Here is a 27,745-nt window from a genome sequence, read left to right on the forward strand (position 1 = left end):
CAAGAACCAGAGTACAGAAAGTTTTCTAGGAACCCAAACCTTCCACGTATCATCAGATTGTGTTCTCTTGTCAAATGCAGAATAACCGCCAGCTGACAGTCAACATGAACTTAAGTTTAAAAACCACAGAACCTAACCTATTATTACAACCATCTGCATTTCTAGTTAGCATGGGACTAGACACCTTATGGAGGATTACAAGGAGCTATAAGGAGATCTTTAAATAGTTACTGTTGCACAATCAGAAGTAGAGGAACCTAAGCCATACTCTCTGGGCCTGTGCAGTACACAAAGCAAAACCAAAAGAGCCTGTTCATCTCTTTTGCCCTGTGCCTATGAATTACTTTATTCTTTAAGAGTCTCACTGAAAATATCAAACAGGCACATATTTCTAACTTGCATAAACTAAAACTCATTGGCTAAACTCAAGTAAAAAGCAAAATATATTACTGCTGAGAAATGGGATTTTTAACACACATGAGTCATCCAATTTCCACTTTTAAAAGTCCTGAAATGTATGTGCTTATACACTTAAGCTATCTAAACTTAATTTCCTGCAATGCTGTCCCTACTAGATATCTTTCACCGTCCACCAAATACCTCTCTAAATATATGGGAGCAGCTGGTATTCTGTACAATACTTGGGAAATACAAGGCTATGCATTATCACACAGTGTTAAGGCTAGAAAAGGAACCCAGTAACTGACAGAACTGTAGGAAGAACATCCCAGGCTTACCACCAACTTTCCCAACACCCATCAAACACGTACCTCAGCCTCTGCAGGGGCAAGGTCATTATCAGAGCAGTACCAGGGAAGAAACCTTTGGGCCCCAGCTTGTGCTGGACTGCTGCTCCCCAGAGCACAGCAGCCACCTACCAGGGCCCACAGGAGCTCCCACTGACAAACAGCTGGCCAGCTCCTTCAGACTGCCAACATCATAGCAGAGAGAAGAGAGAGTCAGTCTAAGAAAACAAGTGTTTAATCAGGAAACGAGAAGAGACGAGGGATAAGAAAGTGATTACAGGAGAGTAATACCCCAGCCAAAAGAAACAGGATTGTACAACTTGTAACAACCAGGATCAAAACATTCTATGAGCCAGCAGTTCCCAGTGAGGGACACTCCTGAGAAAGAGCTCAAGCACTTCTAGCAGTCTCCAGGCAGCTTAGTGCAGTCAAGGACTCACTGCCCCAAGCTGCAGCCTCTGTCCTCAGCTGCTGCAGAAAGCTGCAGAGGTGGCCCTGGCCCTGCTACTCCAGTCTCAGCTGCTCTCACCAGGAGTTGCTGAAAGGGATGGAGGGACCACTTGCTGTGCACAGCAGTTCCAGCCACTCTCCAAAAGGAGATGGTGTGTGGAGTAAGAGAAGCCCATACAAAAAAAAAAAAAAAAAAAAGTTTACATATTTATAAATGCCAAAATAAATATTTCAGACAGAATCCCCAACCCCTCTAACATGTGCGCAATCACACTGCAAACTGCTCGCAGGACAGCCTCCCGGGGCTCAGGGAAAAAAGCGGTGACTACACCACAGGGCAGCCAGCTCAACTTCCTTCTCATTTCCTGATGCTTCTCAAGCCTGCAGCCCACTGAGAAGGAGGAGGAAGGGCGAGCAAAGCAGAGCGCCAACACGCAACAGTGCTGGAGAGGAATGTCATGGTATAAATACATCAGATCAGTGGTTTCCAACAAGTTAAAACTAAAAAAAGACACCAGAAGGAAAGATGGTGTAAATGGAACTACAACTATGTTGGGCAAAGGGTTGTGTGTCCATGGAGCTCCACCTGATGTCATGGTGAGAAGGTGGTCATTTCCAGAGAGACCCTTTGCCACAGCTCCTTTGTCTGCTTGCTGCGCTTTAGGTTCTGGAGAATATCATTAAACTGCATCATGCCCATGGGAGTCAGGCAGAAGGCGCTTCTGGCGCTGCGGATGGCATTCACAAAGTCATCGTAGTCAGCTGGAGTGAGATGGATCAGCCGATGATGGATGTACTGGAAGGGGAAAGGGAAAGAGCCTTCAGGCATTTGCTCACCATTCTCCTGCTGGTGAAACTCAGAAGACTGAGTTCCCAGGGCAATAGGTCACATGGCCCTGCTACCCACTAGTGCCCCCGAGACTCACAGCTCTGGTAGAGTACCTCCAAAGCTGAAGCACTGTATCCTACACCCCAGCACACCCTCAGTGTGAGGGAGGGCAGTGCTCCCTCAGAGCACCAAAATGCAGCACACAGCATCAGCAACTGTCCTCTATGTCATCAGCACTGCATTGGGCTGTAGTACAGCACTAAGGAGCCAGGTAACATTCTACTCCACCAGCATCCAAGCCTCACAACCTTACATTCTGCAGGTTACACCCAGTCTGGTCACCTGCACATCTCCTTCACTAAGGGACACGGGCTGAGTAAAGTTTACACTAAATTGCTACAAAATATCTCTAGGCTTAACACTGTCACTTCTATCAGCTTCTCAATGGCTCCAAACCAGCAGGCTTAGTTTTTGAGGTCAAATGAAGAAGCTGTCATGTCTCAAAAATACCACCTAAAGGGTGATAGAACAGCTAATCCAGTCTGGACAATATGGCTACAGAATCACCCTTTGGCTGTTTATTCAAGAGAAGCAGGTATATGTGAGGTGTCCTGATCACACTGTTTTACAGAACAGGCAGCTTTGGTATTCCAGCTGGCTCACTGAAACACTGGCTTCAACAAAGCGTGGGATATCCATGCTGGTAGCTGACCCAGCCATTTCCACTTTTGGTGACAGCACTGCCACACCAGACAGCCATGCCAGGGCTTTGTGAGGAGGGGAAAACAGGCTACTACTAACAAGAAAGTAAAAAGGATGGGCTAGGGACAGGCATAGACAGGAACCTTGAAAACATAGCAAAGAAAGTTCAGAAGTTAAAAGGTACACATAGCATTTGGAGTGAAGAAGACACACAACCACCCCAGCCTTCGTGGAAGAGCACAGGAGGCAGAAGGCCTTGGCAGAAGCAGCACAGTGAGTTCCTTTGCATGCAGCCCCCATACAGGCACCATGATATCTATTCCAGTCCCTGCTAAGGGAGAAGGATGCATCAGGAAATGGACCACTTCAGCTCCCAGTGCCCAAGGCCCCTTCCCCTCTGCACATGCACACACAGGCAGCACCTCCAAGGCAGGCAATGGCCAGGCAACTTTTTACAGGCAGGAAGACAAGGCACACTTTACCTGCATATAGGCCTGCTGGCACCTCTGCACCAGCTGGTGGAAGGCTGGAGTGCGCAGGTGGTTGTGCACATGGGCAGGGTTGAGCCTCTGTAGAGCTTCCATTATGATCTCCTGGAGCACAAAAGGGCTCAACACCCCCTTGGCAGCACCAACACAAAACTGATGCACATAGTTTACACCTGCACAGGAAGAAGTCAGAACAACAGTGCTAAGGTAACAGACACAAAACAAATCACACTTCACAGCAAGAACCTGGATCTGGAGCACCTTCTTCTCAGTGTAATGCATCCTCCAGCAGGCTTGGGGGAGACAGTCCAGCAAACTCATGGGACAGAGAAGATTCTGTTATATCTATCAGGTCTGCGGAGAGATCAGGTACTAGCTCACTGTTGTTCCCAAATTCACTTTTCTTTACAGGAGATGTGAAAGGAAACTAATGTGCCAAGGTTACCAGAAAGACAAGGGTAACACTGTACCTTCTCCACTGTTTCCTGACTGCCAATCAAGGAAGCACCTAGATGCCTCAGCACTCAGGCTTTAAGGAGGCTGTAGACATAAGTCAACCTTCCCCACCACTTCCTACAGTGGAGCTCTGCCAGCAGGAGCAGCAGAAGCTGTGCCACTAAACAAGCTGTTTGAAAGTTTTTTTTAGTTCTTACTGCTTATGAAAGAGTTTAAAAAGTGAGATGACAAAAAAGAGCCAAGAGTCAAATGGAAGTAAAAACAAGCCACCCCCTCAAAAAATAGGTGTTTTGAGCACCTATTGCTATAAAAAGTCTTCACAGAAGATATAAATATACATAAGAGGAATACCTACAATATAATGGAAATGGAAAAGAAAGAATCAGTATTATAGAATGGAAGAGATACAAGCTCTGAACCCTGTCCAATCTCATGTACTTCATCCAGTGACTCAAAATTCAACAGCATGCCTACAGAACCCAAAAATGGGACAAATGAGTGGATGAAAGAGCAGTAGGGATCTTCTCTCAGGAATGGGATTGATATCAGGCTCGCCCAATCTTTGAAGTTTCACTCCTTCAAAAACTTTTTCCCACCATGGCCCAAATCCAGCAAGTGGATTTCTGTTAAGTACTGCTCTGAGCCTTACCTAACTTTGCAGCTAACCCAAGGAGCCATTTTACATCCTCAGTGTAGGGCGGGCTGCGGGAGAAGTTGTTGGGATGGTCGTTGTGAGCTCTTCGGCCAAGCATCTCCAGAGCCAGCATCCCTGTGAGAAAGGGGCAGCCACAGTCAAGCAGCACTTCTGCCCAGTAAGGCTTAGTCTAGCATTTCACTCACTGCAACATAACCTGACTGGCCTGCCCTTCACCAACAGAAAATTCCACAGCTGCAGAATCCAGACAGAAATAAAAAGCCAATCTTGGAGCCTGACAGCACAGGAACTATCTTCCAAGAACATCTGGATCTGCTGCTCCAGGCTAGGAAACCTGCATAGCCCTCACCCCTCACCAGAGCTGCAAAGAGACACTCAAGCACCCACAGCAGCATCAAGCAGAAAGCCCCAAAGGCTGCACTACAAGAGATGTCCTGAAAGCAAAGCTTTTGATCTATGTTTTGCAACAGAGAAGTTACCCAAACCAACCTGCTCTGCAGCAAAAACAACAGGCCACCACTGAGCTACAATATTGCCAATCTGAAAACATTTCACTTATGCCATTACAGTTCTTCAGACAATATCCACCCATTTAAATAGTTTTCAATTGCCAAGATGTGCCACATCCTGATCTTCCAGACCATCTTCCCTGCCTGTGCCTCTCTCTTATTCAGGTTATTAAACGCCCTTCATGGCATGCCATGTACCACTGATACTTTAAACAACATCTGCATGCCTTTCTAGCTAACAAGTACTCTCTATTCTAGCTGTCAACAAAAAAGTCAAGCTTTCCTTCCATTTTCTTGCTGTTTCTTTTCTTTTGCTTATTTTAGAGGCTTCCTTCTCCTACACCAAGTATCCACTGGATTGAACCATGAGTACGTGTAAGTAGCTTACTACTTACTACTACAGTAGCTTACTGCAATTTAAGGTTAATTCCAAACCCCAAGAGTGCTATCCTCTGTACCAATGGCAATTCAGGCAGAGACTCTTATTTTCTCATAACCAGTGTGACTGGGAAATGAATGCTAATTACATACCCACTTGTCACTAAATATAAGTTCCCTCTGCATCTATCTTCAACAAATAACTGGAGAGGCACAGGGCACTTCTTTGTGCATCTGAAGACTCAGCTGGTATTAAACTAGTGGTGTGCCATTCCCCATCCATGTGCAGGAGCCAAATATAATTTTATCATATAGTCACAACTTGCACAGTCACATCCTTGGAGGCCTATTCAGGCTCCTTTAAGTACATCTGCTGAAAAGCAAGACTCATCCCAGCTTTAACCCACTTAGCTTTCTTTTCTGCTCTGATGATCCTGAAAAGCAATTGTTCAATCTTACAATGCTTTGCCTTCATTTTTAGACTCCACATCTGATCATCAACTTGCTTTTCCCATGTCCCTCAGGTGCATTCACCCCGAACAGGCATAGTAGCAAATGGCTAAATTGACAGTGAAAACCTGCAGCCTTGCCCTGAATCCCTCTCAGGGCAACTACAGAAACCCACTTGACCATCCTTACCAACTCGGTATGCAGAATGGAGGTAGTGCAGACCCTGGGGGCTCACAGGCTGACTGTGCTGCTCATCCTCGGCAGGAAAACCCCCCGTAACAAGGGAGTTGGGCTGTGAGGACAGAGTTGTCAAGGAAGCACCCTGAATCGCTGGGAACGTTGATCCTGCATGGACACTGCCTACTGAAGAGAGCAAAACAGCAGCATTAGGACCAAGCATCAACCTAAAAGGTTTACTTGGGACATCATCTCCTTCACCTGACTGCCCCTGTCAGTGCAGGGTTATACTCCCTTAAGTAGAACAACCAAACCCACAGGCTTACAACTGAAATACAATGGGCCAGGAACAGCTCTATTCTGTTTGCAAGGTGGGCCTGACAGGGTCAGTTACATTTGTGTCCATTTCTTCTACAGTATCTTATGAACATGCACAAAATCCATGTTTTACTTGTAAATGTGCATGTGGATTCAAAGGCATTTGCTATTATTAAATAAAATATTTGGTTCTGATTTCTTGTGTAAGGAAACAATCATGTGTATGTCTACACCTGATGAGAAACTGCTAGGAAAATTACTGAGCAGGAACAGAAGTAAGTCACCCAAAGATCAAGTCCAACAATGTGAGATTCTTGCACTTCAGCTGTACAACAGCTGTCACTCCGTTCAGGAAAGCCATTACTGGAGGCAGACCTCCAATTTGTCCCTGGAAAGAACAGTCACTGCACACACTGGCAGCACGTATCAACAGTGAAAACAGCAAGGAGACTAGAGAAGTTGTCAACTTCAGACACTTAACTATTATGAGCAAACTGAAGGGAAATGACAGGTTTCAAATGCAAATCCATTACATTGTACCACTTAAACTTATACAGAGAGCAGTAAACACTGACTCACAATGCTGCACTCTGACAAGACTCAAATTTACTTGTCCCTCTCAAGAAAGGTACAAAGAGAAAAAACAAGGTTTGCTTGAGAACTCCAGAGCACAGATACCATTAGGTGTGTGCAAACTGTTATCCTTATTTCAAAGCTGCTTTGCAATGCTACTACACCAGCTTGAGCAATGCTGTAAGTTCCTCTTTTTTTCCCCCCTCCACGTTTGCTAGTGAATAGTTGAATACCTGAGAACATGTGTCTCCCAGGGAAGACCTGTCTAACCTACTCAACTAAGGAGACACAGGGTGCCAAACAATGCACAAAGCGGGGCAAAATTTATGCTGCATTTGAAGTCTGGCCAAGGAGAATAACCCGTAAGAATGAGGTGAATTATTGCCAGAACTCGGGCATCACCACATGATTCTGTACTTCAGGAACAGTGAAACAGTATTGTAAGAACCGAAAATAAGTTTATGGAAGCTGTAAACAATGGCAACTGGAAAGGGTGGGGTTGTTTTCTCCTTTTGGTATTTTAAGTGTTCTAGGATGAATTAGCTCTTCTGGAAGATTCATAACTCTTTGGAGGAGTACAGAAATGGTTTCTCACAATGAAAAGTCACAGCATCAGTTATGACTAAGGCTGGCAGCTATCAGACCCCAAGGCCTTCAAGACTGTTTTATTTGCTTTTGTGGTAGCTTTTTAGCATCAAAATACAGGATAAAAAATAACTGAAATTATTCTCCTGATACTCTGAATATGAAGGAGACCAACACAACTCTTCAGTACTTTTCCACATACCAGTCTTCCAGCACCTGGTGAGTTGCAACACACTGAAAACAGGGAAATATTACAACCTCTCCAATTAGGGGTTTGCAGAGACTGGAGTCAAGCACAACCCACTCGTGCAGAACTCGATGGCAATGACAGCATGTCCACAATCCAGTCAGCATCTGTTGTCCCAGTGTTACACGCTACTTCATGGATTTTCACCAGCACTCAAGCCCTAGCACAACACATTAGCAACCGTTCCAAATGCTATTAACATGACTCTTGAGAAAGCATCCATCATCTCTGATGGTTCGATGTTTGGGCACTGGCTGCCTCCAATCCTTTTCAGACAGGAAAAGACATTTAGTAGTGCTTCTGTAGCAGAAGTTTGCCTGCTTCCTGCACTCTGTTCACCTGACCCAACAGAATTACATAAGTCTGCTCAAGATCATCTATGCTCACCTTGCCCAAACGAGAGCAGGAATTAAGCTTTTACAGGTTAGAAATCAGAAAGACCACAAGGGCTCCAAACATGATTTAGTCTTGAGGCCAAAATAATCTCATACTAGAAATTCAGCTGAACAGAAATTTCTCTCTGCTAGCTGTGTCAGGCTCCCTTGGGAATCCCAGTACCCCTGAGCATGCACACCTTTAGAATGGTGTACATTTGGCCAGAACTTTTCAGTGCAAGAACCCTCGCTCCACTTGTAATCAGTGAAGGAACAGGAGCTCACTGGGGAACAGCTAAGAGACAGTAAAGAAAGCTCCGTTCCCCAACCCAGAGCTGTAACTTACGCGCTACATTGGAAGACAGCGACAGTCCCGTCTCACTGTGATAGGGATGCACGGCAATCTGCGTCACGGAGGGGACGGGCACGCCAGGGAAGGACACTGCTGTAGCTGCCAGGGACGGTGCTGTTACTGAGTAAGGGTACTGTGCCCCTATGAATGCTGGATGGACACCCTACAACAGAAGGTACAGAACAGTCGTGCCTGACCACTCTGAAGTAATTCAAAACATCATGTCCCCACACAAGCCCCAGAGCTTGAAAAGTCCAGTCTGAAGGAAGCAAAGGAAGAAACATGCACCGCATGAGCATTACATCTGCTTGCTCATCCTCCTTTTAAAAACCTAATAATTTTGTAGAAAATCACTCACAAGACCTTCAAAAATATGCAAAGGTTAAAACAACCTTTATTTGGTTTTCCCAGCGTAGTTTCTATTTAGCCTGCAAGCTCTCAAGAAAACAAGCTTTCCATCCAGTGCTTTCTGAGAAACTACAGAAATTAGAAACTACTGATGTATCATATTTTTATATTCTCTTGAGATTTTAAATGCAGCCACAAAAGCTCCTTATTGTGTAAATGCTGAGCTGGAGGGCCAAAGTAAGTGTCACCAACTGGCAAGTGAGAGCAGAAGTTTGATCTCAAGTCATGACAGGTCTGAGCCCCATGCTCTTCCAACCCCAATACACTCCCCCAAAAGCAGCCACACAAGGTCACAGTAATGAAGAAGGCACAGCCAAAACTTACCTGCGGGTATGCCGAGCCAGGGACCGGGAAGACAGCTGGGCGTGGCATGTGCTGGATAGTGTGTCCAATATACTGGGGGTTACAGGGGATGTGAGTCTGAAGGGTGGTGTAAGGGTGGAGACCCTGCGTGTGTGTATGTGCCATTGCTGGCCCTGCCACCGTATGCTGCTGGTACATGGTTGACCCCACAGAGATCACTGGCATGACAGTTGCTGCTGCAGTTACTGCAGCTGCCACCGTCACCGTGGTCGGCTCTGAGGTCACCCGGCTGTCTGCCAAGCCACGCGCTGCTTCAGATGCAGCCCGTGCACCACTGGCACTGCAGCCAGTGGCTCCTTCTCTCTGGGCTGGGGTCCCACCAACAGTCTGCTCATAAAGCCAGTACCACTGATGAGCTACTTCAAAGAGGACTTCTGGGTACACACCACCTCCTTTAGCTGCCTCTTCTACTGCCATGCAGGCCTTTTCCAGCATCAGATTGTCCTGAGAGCAGCGAAACAAAAGAAGTTAAGAAGTAAAACATGGAATACAAGAAGGAAAAACTACAAGAGGGGAGAAGTACAAGGCACTCTAAAATGATTAATACTATGGGGACCAGCCAGATGCTATGCAGCAGAATAACCAGTGCTATTCATGAAACATAAGTAATCCAGAGAACTGGGATTACGGCTGGGCAGTAGCAAAGGAGCCAACCCCACGAGTAACAACAGAACATCCTTGATGCTAGAAATCAGCCTCCACTAGCTGGAGGCTGCCATATGATGCTCACCTGTTCCTTGCACTGCACCAGAGCCCTCTGGATCTCGTTTGGGTTCAGGGCATGGGCATGAGGCAGGCAGCTGAGTGCCAGTTCAGCAGCTGCCCGCACCATGTTGGAGTCTCTGGCCCGTGAAGCTCTGTCTGCCAGTGATGCCACTTCTGGGGGAGTTAGATGTCCATCCCAACACTCCACCAAGATGTTCAAGGCTGCGCTACCAATTTCCATGGCCTGCCCTAAGAAGAAGAGTGAGAGACACTCTCACACCACTGTATGCCCAGCACAGTTACAGTCAGCTTTCTTTCAACAGCAGGTGCACTCTTCACTTCCTTCAGGAGCAGTGACACAGCCCAGTTGCTTCTGGGTTCATATCAAATTTAAGTGCTTCCTCCCAAAACACAGGACAAACAAGACCACTCAATGATCAAGTGGTGAGTGAAGACACCACTACTTAAGATAAAATGCATTGGAAATAGCAAAAAGTACTTGCTATAGCTGATTTTAGTACCCACAAACCAGTTTGGACTGTCAGTTTATTAACTCATGTCAGGAAAACATGAATTTTCGAAGGTGTGTTTTTTAGGCCTCTAGAAGCCATGTGGATAGGTAGTAGGTACGGGTGCAATCAGAAGGAAGAGGAAAGTGAAAACTGAAAATTAGCCAGAGAGCATGTTCAGACTTGTCTGTCTCTTTAGCGCATTTCTGAAGGAGAGGTAAAGACCAGTCTCTGTATGAGAAATGGGCTTTTTAGACTGAAGCATGTTGCAGTACAAACAAGAAAGAGGTCACAAGAACTTTCCAGGCCAAAGTAACCACTGTGTAAATCACTGCTGACCAGCAACTACTGCAGCTGTGTGAGCTGCTCACATGGCTCCTACAGAACAGTACTATCACCATTTTCAAGAACAAGCTTGCCTCTCTACCCCACTTCCTACCCAAAAATTAGCCTCCCAATAAAGTTTTGCTGTAACCTGTGATCCAAGAGACATGGGAGGAGTAAGTTCGAGAGAGCCAGTTGGGAGACACAAAGTTGTGCAGCCCTAGTGCATACAGCCCGATCTCAAAGGCGCAGAGGTGAAGGTTGCGGTGTGGTCCCTGGTGCCCACCACTGGAGGAAGGGTGGGTGAAGATAGAGGTACTGCTGTTTCCACCTGCTTTGATAAGGACTGTCTTGGCCAATTCAAAGTAGAAGTGAGCAGCTGCCTCTGAGGGCTGGTTTGGGACATGAGGAGCATGGCTCTCCAGCCGCCTCCCTTTATACCTAGAAGAAAGACAGGAATCTTTCAGACAAGTACCCCAAGTTTGCCAGCTGGAGCTCTTGTATTTGGGGTCCAGAGGAAACAGCAAATTTTCCCCAGGAAGTATTTCCCAAGGCACATGTGCCATGTCCCCGACATCAAGTCTAGAGGTTGTGCATTGGTATTATTCATTACCTGCCAACTTCCACAGTCTTTGCACGGGCTCCCCCACTTGCTCTCCTACTGCCACTGGAAGAGGAAGATCCCAGAGAATCACTTGAAGAACTGCTGATGCTGTCACTGTCCTGTCCTCTGCCCCAGGATGTTGTTGCCCAGCTCCCACGTAGGGGACGCCGACTGAGCGTTGGAGAACTGTCAGAGGTGGTTTCAGGAGCACTGCTGTCAATACTAGCCATGCCTACAACACCAGAACCAACATGGAAATGTCACCAGGGTCAGTAAATACAATGCATGAATGTAAACTCTGAACCATATCACCTAAGATCAGTTGTGTCAGTAACTGCCTTAGGGCTGACAGGCATTCATTGTAAATTAAGAGAGATTAAACCAAATCAATTTAGCCACAGACACCAGTGATGTTTTGTAATTGTTGGATTAAAATGCAGAAGAGTCCAAGAACATGGTATCTTGATTTCCCTCTTCACAACATCACAGCTCCACACTCCACCTGCCAAGTTCTGTGGCAGAGTGTAACAACAAAAAGCAAATATATATATGAAGTCAAGATCCACAGATCACACGAATAGGAAGAAAAGCGTTCAGATACATGCTGCACAACCTTCACATCCTCTGCCTCTAACTTATATCCTTCCAAAAGAAGTGTAGAGAGGCAGCAGCTTCTCTGAATTTGGAAATTTTCTGGATCCAGGAGCACAGTGCTGCACTTCCAAAGTCAGCAGACATTCAGCTCCAGGTATCTAATCCATCACACAGAACATAACTGCTGCAAGAAAGCCATGGTAACTTGCCATATAGAAAGGGCCAGGAAATTTATGGAACAAATCTTATTTGTCCATGTCAAACACCTCAGAGACTCTTAGCTGCTTCTGCTGTACAGGAAAGGCTAACAAGTAAAATCCCAGAGTCTTAGAACAGGTTGCTCAAAGTCCCATCCAGACTGGTCTTGAGCACTCCCAGGGATGAGGCATCCACTACTTTTCTGTGCAACCTGTTCAGAGCCTCACAACCCTTACAATAAAGAACTTCTTCCTAATGTCCAATATAAATATCTCATCTTTCAGTTTAAAGCTTTTATCCTTTGTCATATCACTACATGTCCTTGTAAAAAGCTCCTCTCTGGCTTTCTTGGGTACACCCCAGCAGACTGCCTAAGAGAGCAGTAAATGCTGTATGAGCTAGTCCATTCCCACCTGTGTGTTTCTTCTTCTGCCTGACAGGTGAACCCCAGCATCTCCCATTATATCCACCTCGGTTTCCAAGGGCCAGACGACTGGGGACCTTTCCCTCTTGTTTCAAAACAGTGGCCTCTGAAGCTGGCTCACAGGGGGACCTCTGAGAGCTCTCTGCATAAACAGAACAGTTACAAGGTAAACATCATCTTCTTTCTGTATCTCTAAAATCAGACATGGCCATTTAAAAGATACAAATATCAAAAGATAAAGGATTTTTATAAAATGAATGGTATTTATGAGCAGGATTATCTCAATTTTCTTTTAGTTATAAAGTATCTGACACTAGGCCAAAAATATTTAACTCAAGATCTGGAAAATAGGCTGTAACAGTTGAACATTTTAGCATAGCTGTTACAAACCACTTCTTACCCTGTGTACTCTTTTCTACAAAGTTCTCAGGACTGCTCTGCACTGCAGTGCTTACAGCAGCTTGCTGAGTGACAGAAGTCCCCGGAAGCTGCTGGATAGCTGCAGCAGACTGGGCAGCATGTTTGGAAGGAGATTTTTGATTGGCAACTGTAGGCTTGCTGGATGAGTAGAAAGAACTCAGCGTCTGCGGTTTGTGAGTTTGACTCTCTCTGTCCAGGAGTTTGTCTAAAATCTTTAATAACAAGGGGAAGGAAAAAAAAAAGCACTCAGAAGAAGGGCAAGAAACCAGGCGTTACACTGAGACAAAGAGGTAAAATACCAAATCAGCTTTCTAGTGGACAACAAATTTCATTTGTTGGAGAAAAAAAACTTATTTTCTAGAAAATATGCATCATCTTCCTGCACCAAAGAGCAACGCAATGCACAGTTGAGAGCCATGTGGTCTGCATTACTTAAGGAAGCAAAGACTCAGTAATATCACATTTTCACTTGAAACAGCCACTGGCTTTACTTGAAAAGCACCCAAAACTATTGCTATTCTGGTATATCAAGGACATAGCAATTCTGGTATATCAAAGACAGAATGGAGAATTCTAAATTTAGTTCTGCCAGATGTTGTTTAAGCCAAAAATTTCATGCTCCCATTCAGAAAACCCTGTCATACATTACCAAGAAACTGGCAAAGCTACTAGAGAAACTGCTTTATACTGGCCTACTGTAATGTTTTCTTGTTGCAATTTATTATGCAATTGGGGAACAATGCATCACCGCATTCTAAGGGTTTGTCCATTTCTACTGGTTGTTCGTATTTAATCAACACCAGAAGTCTGACAGACCATTTATACACAGATAATTGCTATCACTGCCCTGCTATTCCCTGGAGAAGAGTATAGCAAAAATTCTTCTCTTTTAGGAGACAAAAAGACACTAATAATGTAGTTCTTGCTGTATAAGAGGATTTCTGAATTTAAAAGATTAATAAAACCTTTCTGAAGCTTCAGCAGTTTTCAATTTTTTTCTTCCTTTGGGGTGAACAGGCAGAGTTTTACTCTCTCTTGCACAGGGAATTAAGACACAGGTGTATTGAACTAGTATATCAAAGAGGTGAGAGGTTAAGAAACAGAGGCTTTGTTAGCTATACTGCTCTACAAGCCAATATCCCTGCAGCAAAACACATGCAATTCCCAGACCACACACAGACTGTACAGCAAAAATGCTTAGGAGTGGACTTGTCTTAGCAAGAAAAGCAGTGACAAGACATCTCCTGACTGGATCTTAAGAATCCTATGGAAAGAGTGCCTCTCCCAGGGCAATGCACTCTGTACAATCAGGTTTTGCAGCACTGGATGAATATAAATACCACAATAAAGCTTGTAAAACATCAGTATGTGACACAGAAAATTACACTCACTGGCCAAATGATCAAATCCATCAAAACCCAAACCCTCCTTCTCCCTCTCTCCTTTCAAAGGGAAACTCACCTTCTTCAGCTTAGATTGATCATCCTTGTAAGTAATCATCAAGGCTAGTGCCAGATCTCCTTTCTCCCTTCGTGTGCCTTCACACAACAGAGGATGTTCTGCTTCACTGACAGTTGTTTTCATACCTGCAGCCCATAAAAGAGCGTGAAGAGACAAGTGAGCTCATGGGACTACACTACATCCTGGGAGCTGTCTATACTTTGGACTTTTTTAATCGCCTCACTGTTATAGGCAAAAAAAGATTTTTTCTGTTAACTTCAAAAATAGGCCATGAATAAACAGAAGCTGCAGTCTGTCCCTAGAAAACCATGTTGTCAGAACATCCAGATACTAAAAGGCCACAGGAAGAGTCCAGGCAAGCCTACAACCCTATCTTGAAACAAACCTTTTGGTTTCTGCAGATGCTATAAGCCAGCATTCCCACACCATAAAAAACTCATCTCCTTTCTTTCAGAGATGAGGCAACAAACAACAGGTCTTGTCTAATCCATTTTATTCCTTTTTGCATACTGCTTCAAAACACACATACAGTATTGCCAACATAACATGTATATAATCACTGTTCTGTTGTTGAAGCAAATGAGGCAAGAATTCAGTACTATGCTAAGATCCTGAATTATATGATAATGCTTAAGAGTACTTCTGCTAGTCTTTGACTACCATTGTCTAATCTCTTCAAAAATTATTGCCTTTTGTTCTCTGAAACTGTCCATTTCCACTGAAGTTCAGGCAATACATATTTCCTGACAAAAGAGTGAGCTGAAAGCTAAAATTCATGTGATTACCTAAACATTAAGTTCTCATCCAGAATTCTCCTTCCATTTTTTCACAGCTTTTCAACAATACCTCAACCCTGGCATGTAGAATGCTGCATCTGGTTCTGTCAAACTCTGCAAACGCTTCTATTTCTGCACCAAACTGGAATGAACTACTAACTCTCACCATTCAAAATGGGAAAGCATGCAGAACATGGATAAGGCAGACTTTTATTGTAAAAGATTCTTACCAAGGGCAGCAACAGCTGCCTCAAAGCCAAGCTCTTCATCTCCAGGCATTTCATTATTCCAATTACGGCTTGGGGGTCTAGAGCCTGTAGGAGAAACCACTGAAAGAAGACAACAGAATTAGTATTCATCTTTCAAAACTAAGGCTTCAAAGCAAAAGACATTTCTGAGAGCTTTCTGAATTTGCAGAGCTTCCTGTGGTCCTATTCTTAGCCTCATACCAGTTTCAAGACCACAGCACCTTACAGAGCTTTTCTCCCGTTTCTTTTTCTAAACTCAGAAGGCTCCAAACCAGTATATTGCCAAGTCAGTCTTCTAATCCCAGGTTGCTGTGTTCTTTTTTTATTCTAGATTTATATTAGCTTCCTCTGAATATAAACAGAATAAAAGCAGCAAAGTCAGTAATTTATAACTATTTTACAAAAACAGATGGAGTGCTGAAATGTCTTAAGTAGCAGTTCTTTCAAATGCAGAAGGAAAGACAGTTCCACTAGGGAACAAAATATCTTTAAAACAATGTAGAGGCAAGTGCAAGCAACAGCGCACAAAGAATTAAACTTTGGTTGTTTTTATACAGAAAAGAGTTTCTCTTTGAAAATCTCTCAAGACCTGGCATGTCAGAATATGCCCTACACACACTCAGGCCAATGCAGTCAGTACCTGGAGTGCACAGGACATCAAATATAAAGCTTGCCAACATCAGAGGCAAGACAGGACGGTAATCACACAAGGTTCCTTCTCGCAGTTCTTCAGCTCTTCCTCGAATAGTGTTCATCTCATTGGTGCCCAAGGGAATCTTCTTCAAGAGGGCTGCAATCTCAGATTCCTGATAAGCCAGCTTCACCTGGTAGGATCCACAAGGAAACAGAATAAAAGCTGTCAACAGCATAGTCCCCTGTGGGGAGCAGACAGTTTTCCCCTGTACGTAAAGTATAGCAATAGTTTTTATTAATTTATTAAATTATAGCAATGCTTCCCAGCCCTAGCCACCATTACCATTCTCTCCACAATGAAAACAGGTTTTCAAATCTAATAAGTCTTGCTTCATATTTACACACAAATTTTTTTACTCAAATGATCACTCTTCAGTTGCATACAGAAAAAATGCATCAGCTCTCATAAGAACAACAGCAGAAGTATCTGACTGATAGGCCAGTGGAAAAGGTGGTTACTTGTAATTGTAGGAAGAAAGGATGCTATGTTAAGTGATACACCCATTTGAGACATCAGAGACTGATTAGCAGAAGAATGGGCACAGCTGCAGTACACATGCCATCAGGATGAAGACATTTCACTACTCTGACTGCATTTTCTCCATTCTTAACATGTGAAAGTAATAGTTTTCTTTTAGGTAGCAAGTGACTGCCAAGCTCACGATTTTCTAATCAGCCCATAAGAAGTACAGATGATTGTAATTGGTGGACAGCTAGCAACAATACACAGCAAGGTAGCTGTAAAATCACACAGACATGGTCTTGACTGGACACTTTTTTACAAAACAGGAATCCCCACAGTAATCAAGAGCATCCAAAATAATATGCTTGCACATTGCATATGCTTGCTTGCCAGTGAATGAGGTATCAGGAAAAGCAACAATTTTCAAACACATAACAATTGCACCAATTCACCCTAAGGAATAACCTTCAAACCATTTCACCAATGCAAATATGGACAAATATGGATATTTACAAATTACTTTGTTTTCCCCAAAGATGAAAGCAAAGCAAGATGAAAACATATTTAAGACAAGAACTAGGCTGTTCTAATCAGAATAATACTTTGATAGAAGATTTTGTACTCATTTAAATATTTTCAGACTTATGTGAAATGTGAAATCAAAGACCTGTTGACACATGAGGTCTGAGCTTCCTATCAGTGAAGGTAACAACAGGTGAAGCTAATAATTTTTTTAGGAGATCAACATGTCTTAATGGGATGTACACTCAGTTGATTTAGTTCCATTGCAATCCGTTTTAAGAAAACATATAAAAGCAAACCAAAAAACATATAAAACCAAACTTCATGCTGAAATTTAAACCATGTGAGCAAACACATTCCAGAAGAACAACATTTATGGATACTGTCTTGGAGATATTTCATTACCTCCAGAGCCTTGGTAGAGGCGGGCGGTCTCTGCAGCTCCAGAGCAAACATTCCTATTCGGAAGGCCAGGTTGTGGTACTCCAGTCGCTCACTCAAGACAGTCAGCAAGAAAGCAGCTTTAGATAAGGTGTTGGTTGCCATCCATGTCTGTTTGCTGGTTGACACCTTGTTCTTTTTGCCCTGTTTGAGGAGGAATTTGTCACAGGACACTTTCCTAAACATCCTAAATGACTCTATGTTTGTCCTCTTATCCTTTGCAGTAATTATAGACAGGAGAAAGAATAAAATACATTGAGATTTTGTTCCTTCTGCTGAGGAATCTCAAATTTCAGTGGTTACCACTGAACATCATTGCTTTCCCTATGTCACCCCACCACAACACAGTGAAAGAACTGGCCTGTGGACAAGACACATGTTCCCTATTGGACTGATGCTGTGCAGGCAGATGTCAAACACCTGTCCCTTCCAAGGGAACCCTTCTATACAACAAGCACTGCTTAGTGTCACTACAACTGAGTTTCCAGAAGTTTATCCTTACATCCAACCCTCTTATCCTGAAGCAACAAAGCTACTAACATTTCCAGTTATGTACACTATGAAATAGGAGACTAAAGTTTTGGAGAGAATCACAAAAAACAGGGTCACCTGCACAGAGCTGTACTAACATCATGACTACCAATGGTTCTGCCATCTCTCTACCTTAGTTGGTGGCTGCTCCACTTTGAGATCTGGAGGGTTGGCCAGTAGGTCCCTGGCAAGCTCTACAGTCAAGCGGCAAGCCTCATTACTGTATCCATGTGCATACAGTGCCTCTGCACAGGCAAACAGGATCTGCAAGAAAGAAAAGGTCATGTTCAAACCACACTACCCCAGCCTGGAGTTAGCCTGATCAAGCCACTTGTCACAAAGACTGCAGGCACAATTCACAGCTAACTTCAGCAGCAGGTATTCTCAGAATAATCCTTGCCTAGTCTTTCACCATCACTCCTTGAAGCACTCCTCTAAAATGCCTTTTCTTACATTTTTAAGTCCTGTCATCTCTCCAAGAGGTATGAAATCAGAGAATAGCTCAAAAAACACTAAACCTCAAACTACCACTATTTCCATGCATTGTCATTTGGCTGCTTGGTTATATAGGTGCAATCTCTAAACACATTTTGTGGTTATTACAGGAATAAGACACAGTTTATTTAGACTGCTTCTCCTTTCCAAAGAACTTCTGCTTAAACGGTTGGATTTAATTTTTTCTTATGGACTATACCTCAGTCTCATTTTTAATTTCAGATAATTTTTGCCTTTTCAAAGGGTGAGACTAGGTGAAAAGTACACACTGTTTTGTCTGTGTTTACAAATCCCGGAGTGCAAGATGGGACCAACCAAAACTGGGACACACTTGCAGTTAGCACAGAAATAGGGAATCAAGCTTGTGGGAAGCAGACATATGCTACCATTGCACTAAGCTTGTAGATACCTTATGACACAGTTGGTTATCACAACACTTTAATTAAGCACTTGATTTAACAACATCCTAGGTTAAGTGTGACAGCTATGAGGGTGGCAAGACCATGATTTATACAACACAGCAAAACAGCATTTTGAACTAGATTCAGCTCACCTCCATCCGGTTCTCCTGTTCCAGAGGCTTTATACCAGCAAATATATCCTGCTCCTCTTCAATTCCCCCTTCAGCTTTGTCATCATCTTCCTTGGCTACCTCTTGTGGATTCAGATAGTATACCTGGTAATCATCTTCCTCTTCTCCATCATCCCCTCCCCCTGCTGCACCATTCTCTCCCACTTCTTCTGGCTTCAGACTCACACCACCAGAATTCTCATCTGCAGAAGGCAGGTCATCATCACCACTACCCATCTCCCCTACAGGGCCCTTGGATAGTTTTTTGGACATGGAACTGCTTCTGAGGGTGGGCTCAGGTCCCTCGGAGAAGTACACTCCACCATCTTCCTCAAAGGCATCCCTGTAGCTCCTGCTCAGTGGACTTTCTGTAAAACTAAAGGTGTTGCTGGCTTCTGCCCCCAGTGCCAAGCTGCTGTCATCCAGGCTCATCTCTGCCAAGTCTGGCTCCAGAGAGCTGTCCTCACTGCTCATACGGCGTTTCCCACTATGTTTACTGGTCAAGCCTTTGCTCACCGGCAACTTTGCTTTGCTCACTGCAGTCTTATAGACAGCTTTATCCCCTTCTGCCGAGAGCCGTCTCAGAACCCTCTGCGGCGTTTCAGAGACAACTTTCCGCTTTCCGGTGAGCTCTTTGGGACGAACCGCTGGCTCCTGGGGAGAGGGCCGCAGCCTGTCCCCAGGCTGCACACACTGTCCCCCGGCCTCCTGGCTGTGGGTCCTACCAGCCTCACAGGCACTTTCTGCACACTGCAACCTGCAGCTCCTCTGTTGGATGGCCTTTACCCAACAGAATGAGTTCTTCTTGTCAGTGCTGCTATATGTAATCCCAGGAATGGGGTAAGCTTCCTCCCAGTTGAAGTAACAGGCTTCTACAGCTGGCTTGAAACCTTGGAAGAGCTTCTCCAGTGATTTCTTGTGCTGACCCCTCTTAACATTATCTATGACTTTCAGCTGCCACTGTCTGAGCTGTGAGCAAAGATCCCTGCGCCTAAGAGAAGAAAGAGGACAGGTTAGGAAGCAGACACAAAAAGCACCTGCAACAAACTATGACTTAAGCCACAGAACACTTCCTTCCTTTGGCCAGAAACATCATCTGCTGAATTAAGTTAATGCTAAATACAAACAGTTCTAAGAAGAAGATAGGCTGAAAAAAGCAAACAGGTTTATTAACAACTGAATTCTAGACAGGTTCATGATCCAGAAACACAACATGAACATTACCAACATGAAAGCACAATACAAACTGGAAGGTTTAAGAAAAAACACTGTCTGCCCTGTTTGCTCATCTGCCCTAAATAAGGTGTTAGTGATTTGAGTCTCAGCAGTCTCAGATGAGAGAGTACCATGGGGAACTGCCCTTGGAAGCACTCATAAACCAGTTGGCAGCAGCTGTGAAACAGCCCTGTGAATAACTCCAGTTAAGACATTCACAAGTACAACCTAACTTGCCTACCCAGCGAAGCACAATGACAGACGGGACCATCTAATCTCCCTCCCAGGCATTTACCTCTAACCTAATGTGCCTATATAGAGGCCAACAATTTAATTCAAGCTTTATCAGGCTGTCCTCAGGAAAACAATCTGTTGCAAACCATAGGGACAGCAATAATTGATGTTCAAGTAACTTTGAAGAAGCAGCAAGCTGGCAGGACTACATAGACTCATGTTACACAGTTAGTCCCATGCCCCCATATTACTATGGAAAGAACAAAACAGTTATGCATTTTCTAGCTCCAAATCTGACATAAGGCCTATGCACTTGAGCAAAATAGTATAAATGGTGATCTAATTCAAAATAAAGACATTTCTAGAAATTTCACCACGCCTATCAACTGCCATTCTGTTTCTGCCACATATTTCTGGTGCATAATCCCAACACTTAAATTCTATCAGATTTCCTATCAAAAGTAAAAGAACAAGCAAACAAAATAAAAATTGAGGTGGCCCAATTTAGGTGCAAAGTGTATTAGGACAAAAGGGACTAAATGAAATTGACTACTTATATTTGTCCACTCAATAAATTAATTAATCAGGAAATATACTGGTTAAGAAGATGATTTTCAGAAGGAAAAAGGAGCAGGAACTACTTGAGAAGGGTAACATAAAGATGAAAATCTGTGAAATCTCCTTGTGATTCACAGTAAGGATCAGGAAGCACAAGAAGAGGGTCCTTGGAGACTACTCAAACACCAAGAGAATAGGTAATCAAGCAGGAGCATTTCAATTATTCATTAGCTGGAGCAGGAGATCTAAGCAAATCTGAACTGCATCAAATAACTCAAATGTGAATAAAGATAGCACAACTTCATATGTTATTAATGTCCAAAACACTTTATGCTTTTTCTGTCTGATTTGACTGATGTTTGTGTTTATTTTAAGCCTCATTCCCAGTTTCCTACAGTTTTTATCTTCAACTCCTATACTTAGCTACTTCATATTGTAAACTGTACAAGACAGAAACTGCATCCATTTCAGCAGAGCATTAAGTCCCTGGTATGCCTTTCATAGGGCATTTTATTAACATTACACAATTCAGAGAAAGCAAATCCTATTAACATGTAATTGCTCTGAAATTATCATCCTGTTTTCATTTGTTCTGAGAAACTTCTGAGAATTTATAGCATATTAAGCTAATCCAATACATTTTATACACCACACTCTGTAGACAAGATGTACAAAACAAAGTATTACAATGTCAACCACAGTATCTCAACAGGAGCTCTCAGCACCTCCTCTGCTATTCAACTTGTGCTAAATAAAGATGGTGCTAAATTAAGATGGCAGTGACTTACCAGAGCACAATATGGTTTAGAAATCTGCAGAAACCACACAATTTTTTCTCAGACAATTGAAAACACTGACTGAAAATCATACACTGGTGACACTGTTTACCATTACACTGCAGAGAACAAACTCCTTAAGAGCACAGAAAGTAAGAACTGGCTCATCTCAAAATACACAATAGTGAATGACTGGGCTAAACAGAATTCCATTAAACTGCTGAATGGTTAAATATAGAAACCTTTAAAATTAATTGGTAGCTGGTGCTATCATCCAAAGAAATGTTCTCCACTGGGACTAAAATGCACAGTTACACCCATATGTAAGAAAGGACTCAGAAAACAAATTAGTTGCACTACTTGATGTTGCTAAAATTAAGCAGCAATAGCAATTAAAGTAATTACAGTGCTTTGACTGTCACACAGCACATAATCCAGAAGGACTAATGGTTGAACAGGTATTGAGGTAATGATACAAACACAAGAAATCCAGAGGACGAAACTCTTTAATGTGGTTGAGTATCACAGAGAGACAGGAAGAGCTCACCTCTGTGGACTAATAGTTGGGTCAAGGACAGCCAGCCTCCAAAGAACCACCATCTCATCACACATGCTTGCACAAGCATGAGCAGCTACTTCTGACTGGCCATTGCTGCGTCCTGTGTGCCCACTGGCACTGCTGTGTGACGCGGATGTTCGCACACTGTACCACCAGCCAGTTATCTGCAGAAGAAAAGGTTCAGTGGAGCTGTGCTGTGGCCAACATCTCATCCCCTGCTCTCACTTTATCTCACAATCCCAAGGAATCAGGATCTGTAGTTAATACAGGTTTTCATGTGATTCCAAAATAATTAGGACTATTAAAGTAGTATTGGTTTGTGAGAACTAAGGGCCTCAAATTTCTGTGGTTAGAAGGCACATGCCCAAAGAACAAAACACTCACAGGACATTCACTTCCTAGAGGTCTTCACACTTGGAGAGAAAAAGTAAACAAATGTGATACATGGAGCATTTCCTTTCCCTTGCCTAAAGCTGAGGTATGGGATGGAGCAATAAGGAAAACTATACCACAGTTCATATTACAGACTGAATCAAAGTCCTGAACTATCAAAAGAAATATTTTTTTCTAATATTATTTTAACAAAATAAACTAATGTTTAAATCTACCAAAAGGTATCTTTCGTAAAGATAACAAAAGAATCTGAGATTCTGTCACACAACATATATCATCAGTTTTTATCAACATGACAGCTCATACATGATGTGCTTTGTTTAAAAAAAACAATAAAATAAATCACCTTGACTGGGAAGAAATCAAATCAAATACGCTGAACAAAAGAACTCAGACTCTACATATTCATGTCAGAAGAACTGAGGCATTTGGGGAATATAGTGTTACCAGGACATCACTAAATCAGAACAAGAGCAAACTATAACATCCTTTTAGTGTGGAGAAGCACCTGCCTACAACACACATAGGCTATCAAAATTTATTGTATTCAGCCATGGGTTGTATAGACATAAAGCACCAGTTACTGGCTCTGCCTGATTCCCCAAAACATCCCCCAACTCGAAGCAAAGGGATACCTGCTCATAGTTGAGACACTGGTCAGTCAGAATCTCCAGCAAAGGAGCTGCATTGCTATCCCGTCTCTTAAACATCTCCCGCACAATGGAAAGCAAGTTCCAGATTCCTTCAGGTTCTCTTCCTCGCAGGGGACGCAGCAGACAAGCCCACTCAGCAGCAGCTGGTGGCTCAGTGGAAGACAGATACATTGAATTCACATCACTGTACATAAAGTAGAAGAATAAGGTGAAAAAATGAAATCAAGCACAGTCATACAAAATCCTGAGTATAATCTAAATCCAGAAATATGTCTGCCCTTCAATGGCACAGACACGAGTAACCTAAAAGACAGAATGCATAATGAGCTAAAGAACACCACACAAGCAAAATATTGTAGAAATACAGTCTGCTCTACTGAAGTAACACTGCAGAAGCTGCACAAAAATACAGTCCCGAAGAGTGACCATGGTAGTGAGCATCCTTCAGTCTAAATTATACAGGCTATATGGTGAATTAATTTACAGATCACATGAAAGTCACATTTTCCTTTCAATGGGAAACAGCTTACCTAAAAACAACCGGAGTGGGTCCACAGAATTTATGAAGAGTTTTCTTTATGTTGTCACTCAGAGTAGATTCATCTAAGTACCAGGTGCTTTGATCTGATGCAGAAGGTCCAGCAGTGGGATCTTACAAAAGAAAGACATGTTTACAGTCAGCAAGCTTTAAAGATACTTTACTCTATGTGCCCAACCACAGAGTACACAAGCAGTGCTACCCAAGTTATTTCACCCATTGCTGAACACCCTATTCAGAATTATCTTAAAATGTTACCATGACAGTACCTTCAATGTTAACAACATTAAATTAGCAGCTTCTTCTTGACCAGAAAGGTAATGCAACACTAAAATAGGAATGCTCTAACATCTCTGGTAACCAACACTTAAATAAGCTACCCCAAGTCACAGCTAACCCAGTCTAGTGTTGCAAACAGTCCAGTTTTAAGCAGGAACTTGGGAGACATCCCCTCCAAACAACATTCCCAGGACTCTATATTTAATACTGAATTAAAAAGAAAAACACTTTGTTAGAAAGTGCATTGCCTGATGCAACCTTCTTTTGCAAGCACTCTGAGGTGCCTCTTGCTGTGCCATATATATATGTAGGTGCCAATACTCATCCCTTTTCCTTTATTTCCATCTGCAATCCAAGCAGCGGGCTAACAAATCAGTTCAGGAACCTGAAGCAATTCTCTTCCTATCTGTGATACAGATTGCTGAAAAAAGAAGTATCAAAATTACCTGGGGCTCCACATACTGTGTTGATGGCAGTAGACTGAGAAGATAGCAACTCATCCAGCAAGCGCTGAGCAGTTGGAAGAATCTGAAAACATGAAATAAACTTTCAATATACACAGTATTTCTTATCCTGCTACACCCAGTCAAAGACCATGACTGAAGCGCTCTGGCAATTTCAGGAGTATGGAATACAGAGCTACGTTTCCAGAAAGGACGACAGAGGGTGCTAAAGATCACACAACAGCCACCAGCCGTGAAACCTCCCTCACAACCCACGAAAGGCTCACTTTCTGCAGTGACACCCTAAGGAGTAAGCAAAACCATCACTGTTTATTAGCTCATTTCTGGAGGAATAGAAGCCTACAGAAAGTGTTACTGAAACTAATTTTGAGAGTTAGGGAAGCCTCTGCTGTCAAGGTCACCATTTTCCTGCACTTTGAAAGATCTTTACTTCTTGCTGCTAAATCATTTCTCTAAAACCCAAGCAAGTGGGAGCAGGGGAGCAAACTATAAAATACATCTATATATAATGTTTGGGGCAGACTTTAGCTTATTTACCATCCAGTTAGCAAAGGGATTCAGTAGTAGATGAATGCAATTTCAGCATTTAAACTAATCATAGCTTCTGGACCAGCTCAGAGCATAAGCAGCAAAAGGTTCACACTGATTATAAAATCCTATGTGGATATACCCTTAATATACTATTTTTGAAAGAAAAACGCACAGTAGTAAGAGTTTACTTCCCCACACTAAGCCTGGGCTGAAATTATAGATCAATTAAGCCTTTATTATGTATGCACAAAACAGGCAATTTTTTAATCCACATAATTAGGATTAAAATGACTTGCAGCAGAATATCCCCCACCTCTCTCCATACAACAGCTGAGGTAAAAGATCACTCTTACTGCAAAGAAAGGCACATTCAGTACACCTGTATTTGCAAATAATACAGATACATCTCAAACAGATGGAAGAAAAAAATGCTTCATAAGGATATTTTACATTTCAATCACCTAAAGAAACAAATTCAGCATTAAGGTATTTTGCACCCTTTTTCCACTACTACGTATTTTAAGAAAATTCACAGGTCTAGGCAGTGTCACACCTGAAGGTTGAGCCACCTGCAGTGACTCTCCATCAGTCTTTTTTGCTAATATAATCATGCTTAATTGGAATAGGAATGCTGGCTTCATAAGAGGAAATAGCTCTTGGGTGAAGAACTAGGTAACAAATTCCAGCTGCTTTTCCATGATTTTCATAGATAGAGAAAACACTTTCTATGGAGATTCTGAAAAACACCTAGCTGCATTCCTATAAACTGTCATTCTCTTACACATGAAAGTAATTCAGCATTACATTTCAAGAGTGTACCATGTCATTCACAAACTGAAAATGAGGATAAAATAGAACCATGTGTACAGCCCACTCTAATTCTACATCATGTGGTCAAAATATGGGGTCCCAAGGAATTAGAGTATCTATTTCCACTCAAAAATCTTGAAGACCAGGAATAAGACTTTTAAAAGTATTTGGGGCGTGCTTTGCCTTTTTCAAAGGAATTACACAACATAGTTTAAGACATATCTCCTCATCAACCCTAAACTTTTCTGCTGGGCAGCATTCATCAGATTATCTGGCAAAATTGTAATAATTAATTAATCCAGATGTCCCTAATGCACAGTTGGTACATGTGACCAAAGGAGAAATAAACCCCACAGAAAGGAGCAGACAGACATTGAATATCTGAAAGCAAACATGCCAACTCACATGCCATTCAGGTAACAACTACCACTAATAACCTTTCAAAGCCCTCCCCTATTAAGCACCAGATTGTACTATAGAGCTTAGTCTGAGGAGAGAAAAAAATCTTTGCCTGTTACATAATGCAGCAAGAAGCACACACTACTGGCACTCATCTCTCAGCAAAAAATAGCAGTATTTTTTTATCACTTTCATATTACACAATTCCTCTATTTCCTCTCCTAAGAGGATAAGTATTTCTGTGGGAAATGTATAGGATGTTTTAGCAATAGAATATCTTAGTGCTCCAAGCACAGAACCATAATATGAATTTTAGGCACATGCTGCCAGTAATCTAACTCCTACTTAAGAGGAGTGTGTTACAAATGCATTGCTGAAATGTGACAGATACCCATGCAGGTCTGTTTTTCTCAAACTCCTTTAGCTGAACCAGCATAAAAAAGTTGCCAAGCCCTTGTAATTTTAAAGCAGCCATTTCATAATCACTTGAGTATTCTCGTCTACTTTGTGCTAACATTTTAGGCAGATGCTAGGAATGACCTGACCCTGAACAGCAAAGATATTTAAGGAATGAGAGAGCCTTTGACTAAAAAAATGTCATATCCATTATACCAAACGATTCTTATGAATTGACAAGAAGCTAAAATGGGTGATGTCAAAAGGTTACCAGTTAGGAGCACTAGAAAGTGCCCACTTAAGGTACATACAATACTTTATATCTGGGTAGCTCTCTCCACTTAGCTAACCAAACACACAAAAAAGAAACAAGCTTTGGGCTGACCTAACTTTTCAATAATCATGAACTGATTTACTGTGTTTGATCTTTCACAATGCTGATATGAATAGCCACCACTCTTCTTTCTCCTTTTAAGATACTTCTAATCTTTTACTTGGCAATAGACAATTGTCAAATAATAGAATAGCAAAACTGGAAAGAGCAAGAACTGAATGCCTTCCCAGCTGTTCACGACTGAATAATGCAACTGGTTATTTTATATGAATATAAATTGACTCAGAATAAAGATAACTACATTTAACAAGTTGTCAGTCAGATGATGGTCCCCACTTACCTGTTGTGGAAGTTCACTGATTAGGTACTGAGCAAATTTTTGCAACTGATCTCTTTGTAGCCGAGACAAAGACTCAGAAACAGGTGCTCGTAAGCACACTGCAGATGCCTGAAGAAAGAAAAGGAGACACAAACTTCAATTAATGAAGCTGTCTTCATCAAATTGATGAAGAATCACAAATACTTGCTATGCTGATGCATACCACGCTTGGTCTTGATGGCAATATT

General features: G+C 42.6%; 1 protein-coding gene across 1 annotated transcript in view; it reads right to left on the minus strand.

Annotated features, from left to right (window-relative positions):
• Positions 1-959: 959 nt before the first annotated feature.
• The window catches only part of ZSWIM8 (zinc finger SWIM-type containing 8), a 55,699-nt gene continuing 28,913 nt past the window's right edge, over positions 960-27,745 (minus strand). Inside the window, exons 5-26 of the mRNA XM_021548844.3 lie at positions 27,519-27,626; positions 24,691-24,772; positions 23,958-24,078; positions 23,410-23,611; positions 22,370-22,545; positions 19,022-20,030; positions 18,106-18,237; positions 17,407-17,586; positions 15,964-16,147; positions 15,306-15,404; positions 14,300-14,424; positions 12,819-13,050; positions 12,408-12,560; positions 11,212-11,434; positions 10,750-11,039; positions 9,791-10,014; positions 9,022-9,504; positions 8,284-8,452; positions 5,853-6,026; positions 4,321-4,440; positions 3,210-3,388; positions 960-1,992 (exon numbers count right to left, since the gene is read on the minus strand). Of these exons, the coding sequence (XP_021404519.1) occupies positions 1,789-1,992; positions 3,210-3,388; positions 4,321-4,440; positions 5,853-6,026; positions 8,284-8,452; positions 9,022-9,504; positions 9,791-10,014; positions 10,750-11,039; positions 11,212-11,434; positions 12,408-12,560; positions 12,819-13,050; positions 14,300-14,424; positions 15,306-15,404; positions 15,964-16,147; positions 17,407-17,586; positions 18,106-18,237; positions 19,022-20,030; positions 22,370-22,545; positions 23,410-23,611; positions 23,958-24,078; positions 24,691-24,772; positions 27,519-27,626 (4,869 nt within the window). The 3' untranslated portion in view covers positions 960-1,788. The remainder of the gene's footprint in view (positions 1,993-3,209; positions 3,389-4,320; positions 4,441-5,852; positions 6,027-8,283; positions 8,453-9,021; positions 9,505-9,790; positions 10,015-10,749; positions 11,040-11,211; positions 11,435-12,407; positions 12,561-12,818; positions 13,051-14,299; positions 14,425-15,305; positions 15,405-15,963; positions 16,148-17,406; positions 17,587-18,105; positions 18,238-19,021; positions 20,031-22,369; positions 22,546-23,409; positions 23,612-23,957; positions 24,079-24,690; positions 24,773-27,518; positions 27,627-27,745) is intronic.

Source organism: Lonchura striata, chromosome 7, assembly GCF_046129695.1.
Source record: "Lonchura striata isolate bLonStr1 chromosome 7, bLonStr1.mat, whole genome shotgun sequence".
NCBI classification, from domain to species: domain Eukaryota; kingdom Metazoa; phylum Chordata; class Aves; order Passeriformes; family Estrildidae; genus Lonchura; species Lonchura striata.